The sequence below is a fragment of the Panulirus ornatus genome, chromosome 12, assembly GCF_036320965.1.
Source record: "Panulirus ornatus isolate Po-2019 chromosome 12, ASM3632096v1, whole genome shotgun sequence".
NCBI classification, from domain to species: Eukaryota; Metazoa; Arthropoda; class Malacostraca; order Decapoda; family Palinuridae; genus Panulirus; species Panulirus ornatus.
Window position 1 is genome coordinate 59,018,048 of NC_092235.1, and position 7,260 is coordinate 59,025,307.

Sequence of the window (7,260 nt, forward strand, 5' to 3'; positions counted from 1 at the left end):
AGATGTTATTTTACATGCTTATTAAGTATTTTGAGTCAAATGACTGCATCTCGCATTATTAATGCCTTTAATTACTCCTTAGATTAATTATAAAATTAATATGCTTATTACCCAACTAATTACAAGATTTTTTAGGTCTTGACCACAGATTCGTATTCAGCATACCTAAGACTATCTATCCTGAAATTCTCAAGAAAATCCATTTTTTGCAAAAAATCAAGAAAAATCCTAGGTATTAGCCTTACAAAATATTAGCAAAATATTTGCTCAGATTTTCAACTTCTTTAGATTTTAATGAAAATCTGGCTATAAATGTTATTTTACATGCTGATTAAGTATTCTGAGTCAAATGACTGCATTTCGCATTATTACTGCCTTTAATTACCCCTTACATTAATTATAATAAAATTATTATGCTAATTGCTCGACTGTTCATAGGAATTTTTAGGTTTTGATCACAGATTCGTATTCAGCATACCTAATACCATCTATCCTGAAATTGTCAAGAAAATCCATTTCTTGAAAAAAATCAAGAAAAATCCTAGGTATTAGCCTTACAAAATATTTTGTTCAAATTTTCAACTTCTTCCAACTTTGATGAAAATCTGGCTATAAATGTAATTTTCTGTGCTGATTAAGTATTTTGAGTAAAATAAGTGCATTTCGCATTATTAATGCCTTTAATTACCCCTTAGATTAATTATGAAATTAATATGCTAATTACCCTACTAATTACACGAATTTTTAGGTTTTTACCACAGATTCGTATTCAGTATACCTAAAACCATATATCCTGAAATTCTCAAGAAAATCTATTTTTTGAAAAAAATCAAGAAAAATTCAAGGCTATAGCCTTACAAAATATTTTGCTCAGATTTTCAACTTCTTTCGATTTTAATGAAAACCTGGGTATAGATATAATTTTACATGCTGATTAAGTATTCTGAGTCAAATGACTGCATTTCGCATTATCAATGCCTTTAATTACCCTTTACATTAATTATAGTAAAATTGATATGGTAATTACTCGACTATTCACAGGAATTTTTAAGTTTTGACAACAGATTTGTATTCAGCATACCTAAAATCATCTATCCTGAAATTCTCAAGAAAATCCATTTCTTGAAAAAAATCAAGAAAAATGTTTTGTTCAGATTTTCAACTTCTTCCAATTTTGATTAAAATCTGGCTATAAATATAATTTTACATGCTGATTAAGTATTTTGAGTAAAATAACAGCATTTCGCATTATTAATGCCTTTAATTACCCCTTAGACTAATTATAAGATTAATATGCTAATTACCCGACTGATTACAAGATTTTTTACGTTTTGACCACAGATTCGTATTCAGCATACGTAAAACCATCTATCCTGAAATTCTCAAGAAAATCCATTTTTTTGGAAAAAATCATGAAAAATCCCGGCTATTGCCTGGCAAAATATTTTGTTGAAATTTTCAACTTCTTCAAGTTTTAATAAAAATTTGATTGTACACGTATTTTTACATGCTGATTAAGTATTTTGAGTAAAATAAGTGCATTTCGCATTATTAATGCCTTTAATTACCGCTTCGATTAATTATAAAATTAATATGCTAATTACCCGACTTTTTACACGAATTTATAGGTTTTGACCACAGATTCGTATTCAGCATACCTAAAACCATCTATCCTGAAATTCTCAAGAAAATCCACATTTTTGAAAAAAATCAAGAAAAATCCAAGGCTATAGCCTTGCAAAATATTTTGCTCAGATTTTCAACTTCTTTAGATTTTAATGAAAATCTGGGTATAGTTGTTATTTTATATGCTGATTAAGTATACCGAGTCAAATGACTGCATTTCGAATTATTAATGCCTTTAATTACCCCTTAGATTACTTGTAATCAAATTAATATGCTGATTGCTCGACTAATTACACGAATTTCTAGGTTTTCACCACAGATTCTTAATCAGCATACCTAAAACCACATATCCTGAAATTCTCAAGAGAATCAATTCTCTGAAAAAAATCAAGAAAAATCCCCGGCTATATATAGTCTTACAAAATATTTTGCTCAGATTTTCAACTTCTTTAGATTTTAATGAAAATCTGGGTATAGTTGTTATTTTACATGCTGATTAAATATACCGAGTCAAATGACTGCATTTTGCATTATTAATGCCTTTAATTACCCCTTAGATTAATAGTAATCAAATTGATATGCTAATTACTCGAATATTACACGAACTTCTAGGTTTTCACCACAGATTCGTAATTAGCATTCCTAAAACCACGTATCCTGAAATTCTCAAGAAAATCCATTCCATGAAAAAATCAAGAAAAATCCCGGCAAAATATTTTGTTCAGATTTTCAACTTCTTTAGATTTTAATGAAAATCTGGATATAGATGTTATTTTACATGCTGATTAAGTATTCTGAGTCAAACGACTTCATTTCGCATTATTAATGCCTTTAATTACCCCTTACATTAATTATGATAAAATTAATATGCTAATTACTCGACTATTTACAGGAATTTTTAAGTTTTGACCACAGATTCCTATTCAGCATACCTAAAATCATCTATCCTAAAATTCTCAAGAAAATCCATACCTTGAAAAAATCAAGAAAAATCCTAGGTATAGCCTTACAAAATATTTTGTTCAAATTTTCAACTTTTTCCAATTTTAATGAAAATCTGTCTATAAATGTAATTTTACATGCTGATTGAGTATTTTGAGTAAAATAACTGCATTTCGCATTATTAATGCCTTTAATTACCCCTTAGATTAATTATAAAATCAATATGCTAATTACCCGACTGATTACAAGACTTTTTAGGTTTTTACCACAGATTCGTATTCAGCATACGTAAAACCATCTATCCTGAAATTCTCAAGAAAATCCGTTTTTTGAAAAAAATCATGAAAAATCCCAGGCTATATATTTTGTTGAAATTTTCAACTTCTTCAAATTTTAATGATAATCTGATTATAGACGTAATTTTACACGCTGATTAAGTCTTTTGAGTAAAATAAGTGCATTTCGCATTGTTAATGACTTTAATTACCCCTTAGATTAAGTATAAAATTAATATGCTAATTACCCGACTAATTACACGAATTTTCAGGTTTTGACCACAGATTCATATTCAGCATACCTAAAACCATCTATCCTGAAATTTTGAAGAAAATCCAATTTTTGAAAAAAATTCAAGAAAAATCCAAGGCCTTGCAAAATATTTTGCTCAGATTTTCAACTTCTTTAGATTTTAATGAAAATCTGTTTATAGTTGTTATTTTATATGCTGATTAAGTATACCGAGTCAAATGACTGCATTTCGAATTATTGATGCCTTTAATTACCCCTTAGATTAATCATAATGAAATTATTATGCTAATTACTCGACTAATTACACGAATTTCTAGGTTTTCACCTAAAACCACATATCCAAAAATTCTCAAGAAAATCTATTCCTTGAAAAAAATCAAGAAAAATCCCAGGCTCAGATTTTCAAATTCTTCAGATTTTATTGAATATCTGGGTATAGATGTTATTTTACATGCTGATTAAGTAATCCGCGTCAAATGACTGCATTTCGCATTATCAATGCCTTTAATTACCCCTTAGATTAATTATAAATTTGATATGCTATTTACCCGACTAATTACAAGATTTTTTAGGTTTTGACCACAGATTAGTATTCAGCATACCTAAAACCATCTATCCTGAAATTCTCAAGAAAATCCATTTTTTGAAAAAAATCAGATATTCAACTTATCTATATTTTAATGAAAATCTGGATATCGATGTTATTTTACATGCTGAGTAAGTATTTTGAGTAAAATAACTGCATTTCGCATTAGTAATGCCTTTTTATTAACCGTTAGATTAATTATAATAAAATCAATGTGGTAATTACCCGACTAATTACAGGAATTCTTAAGTTTTGACCACAGATTCGTATTCAGCATACCTAGAACCATCTATCCTGAAATTCGCAAGAAATTCCATTTTTTGAAAAAAAAATCAAGAAAAATCCAAGGCTTTACAAAATATTTTGTTCAAATTTTCAACTTCTTCAAATTTTAATGAAAGTCTGGGTATAGATGTAATTTTACATGCTGATTAAGTATTTTGAGTATAATAAGTGCATTTCGCATTATTAATGCCTTTAATTGCCCCTTAGATTAATTATAAAATTAATATGCTAATTACCCAACTAATCAAAAGATTTTTTAGGTTTTGACCACAGATTCGTATTCAGCATACCTATAACCATCTATCCTGAAATTCTCAAGAAAATCTATTTTTTGAAAAAAAAACCAAGACACACGCTAAATTAGTCGTACAAAATATTTTGCTCAGATTTTCAACTTCTTCATATTTTTTTGAAAATCTGGGTGTAGATGTTATTTTACATGCTGATTAAGTATTTTGAGTCAAATGACTGCATCTCGCATTATTAATGCCTTTAATTACTCCTTAGATTAATGATAAAATTGATATGCTAATTACCCAACTAATTACAAGATTTTTTAGGTCTTGACCACAGATTCGTATTCAGCATACCTAAGACTATCTATCCTGAAATTCTCAAGAAAATCCATTTTTTGAAAAAAATCAAGAAAAATCCTAGCAAAATATTTTGCTCAGATTTTCATCTTCTTTAGATTTTAATGAAAATCTGGCTATAAATGTTATTTTGCATGCTGATTAAGTATTCTGAGTCAAATGGCTGCATTTCGCATTATTAATGCCTTTAATTACCCCTTACATTAATTATAATAAAATTGATATGCTAATTACTCGACTGTTCATAGGAATTTTTAGATTTTGACCACATATTCGTATTCAGCATACCTAAAACCATCTATCTTGAAATTCTCAAGAAAATCCATTTTTTAAAAAAAAATCAAGAAAAATCCAAAATATTTTGCTCAGATTTTCAACTTCTTTAGATTTTAATGAAAATCTGGGTATAGTTGTTATTTTTTATGCTGATTAAGTATACCGAGTCAAATGACTGCATTTCGAATTATTAATGCCTTTAATTACCCCTTAGATTAATTATAATCAAATTAATATGCTAATTACTCGACTAATTACACGACTTTCGAGGTTTTCACCAGATTCGTAATCAGCATACCTAAAACCTCATATCCTGAAATTCTCAAGAAAATCCATTCCTTGAAAAAAATCAAGAAAAATCCCAAGCTATATAGTCTTACAAAATATTTTGCTCAGATTTTCAACTTCTTCAGATTTTATTGAATATCTGGGTATAGATGTTATTTTACATGCTGATTAAGTATTCCGAGTCAAATGACTGCATTTCGCATTATTAATGCCTTTAATTACCCCTTAGATTAATTATGAAATTAATATGCTAATTACCCGACTAATCATAAGATCTTTTAGGTTCTGACCACAGATTATTCAGACATATGCTGCCTGCTTGACATTTTTTACGATTCGGTTTTGTGAGATGAAAAAGAAACTCGCCTACTTTTCGACTATAGTAATATTTTGCTACTATCAGTTGCATTACCGCTTCTACATAACAATTTTGTTCAAATAAGAGTTTATGTAGATTAAAGTGTGACTTAACTCTTTAACAGTTTATAATTACACTATATATATATTTTTTTTTTATAAATCCACTGTATGTACATTTTTAATCAAGCCAATGGCATGGTTTCAGTGCTGGTCATAGGCGCTATTTCCCCTAGATACGCCACTCTCATTAGCCACTATTGTCGTTTTTCCTACAGATACTTGATACGACTTTCTCTATATTTCGTCATGCTGAATAGGAAATTTATTAGTATTAGATACTAAACAATTTGAAAGGTGATACGGACAAGACATGAGAAGGCAGTTATATCAATAAATCTTGTCTTCTAGAAGTTTCTTGACTATTGTGTAATCAAAACCCACTTTTACAGTAAACCTTTTAAAAAGATTCATCCTCAAGACTTGCGGGGAAGTTGATACTACACTGTTACTAAGTCTGAAAACAATTACTGAAATTTATCCGAAAGTTGATTCCAAAACTGATATTAAACGATGCAAAAATATTCAAATTCCACTGCAATACGGAGTCTATTGGATGTTTATGGAGTAATCGTTTGTGTTTTGTTTCACCCAGTCATAGACAGGAAGGCGACATTATATTTACAATTTCTACCTTAGTTACGGATGACATAATGGGAGGGAAACAACGTATCTAAACAACGGTCATTCACAGGTGTCATGGCTTTCATGGTATTTTCGCTTATCACTGCAGTTCGATTGATGCTCTGCATGACTCACAGGATGTGTTTGACACTGCATGACGCTAAGCGGTTGACAATGTACGACTGACACCATACAAGGTCTACACATGAATGAATCTATGTGAATGACATTGGTAAATGTCACGTCACCGTTCAACAACACGAGTAACATAATACACCACCAAGCCTATATATATACCAAATTAATCCACTCTGACTCTAAAAACAGACCCGGTCTTGTGACGTCACGCGGCCCTGAACCCTCAGTTGCAAGGAAACTGCAAGGGAAGGTATGAATACTGTGTGGGAAGGTATGGAAAGTGTGAGCAAAATGTAGATCAATCTACATTTTTGTTACCCCTGTACCAGCACGTTTTCTTTTTCTTAGGGCCAATGACGTAGCATACAGGCTCCACCCACATGCGCCTTGGTCGTCTTGGTATACATAGGCTTAGAGTACACCTGACACTGAATCATTGCTAGTACATGGACGATTCTACTGTACCTTTAACGTCGAGACTTTAAGTGCTGTCCCCTCAATGGTAAGCACCCTGAACTGAACTTTCTGGCCGGGCTTGTAGAGGAACTTATCCGTTTGGATGAAGGTCTGACCCGTGGTATTGACGATGGACAGTTCGATCTGACGGAACAGGGAGGTGCCACACAACTGCCCCGACAAACATAGACGAAGTTGATTCTTCTCCACGAAAGGTATTTTCAGTGTCCTGCACACTTCCGCTTTACCTTTATACCGGATGATACAGTTAGAGGTGATGGATATGTGGAGAGCATGTATGTGTGTGTGTGTGTGTGTGTGTGTGTGTGTGTGTGTGTGTGTGTGTGTGTGATATGATATGATGAATGGGGGAATGCAAATGTAATGGGATATATTGAGAGTATATGATGCAAGAAATTTTCAGCTTCATGGTAAAGACCAAGAAGAATATATATATATATATATATATATATATATATATATATATATATATATATATAT

General features: G+C 30.7%; 1 protein-coding gene across 1 annotated transcript in view; it reads right to left on the bottom strand.

The window, feature by feature from the left end:
• The window catches only part of LOC139752089 (alpha-2-macroglobulin-like), a 52,777-nt gene that overhangs the window by 40,734 nt on the left and 4,783 nt on the right, over positions 1-7,260 (bottom strand). Inside the window, exon 3 of the mRNA XM_071667949.1 lies at positions 6,769-7,007. Within this exon, the coding sequence (XP_071524050.1) occupies positions 6,769-7,007 (239 nt within the window). The remainder of the gene's footprint in view (positions 1-6,768; positions 7,008-7,260) is intronic.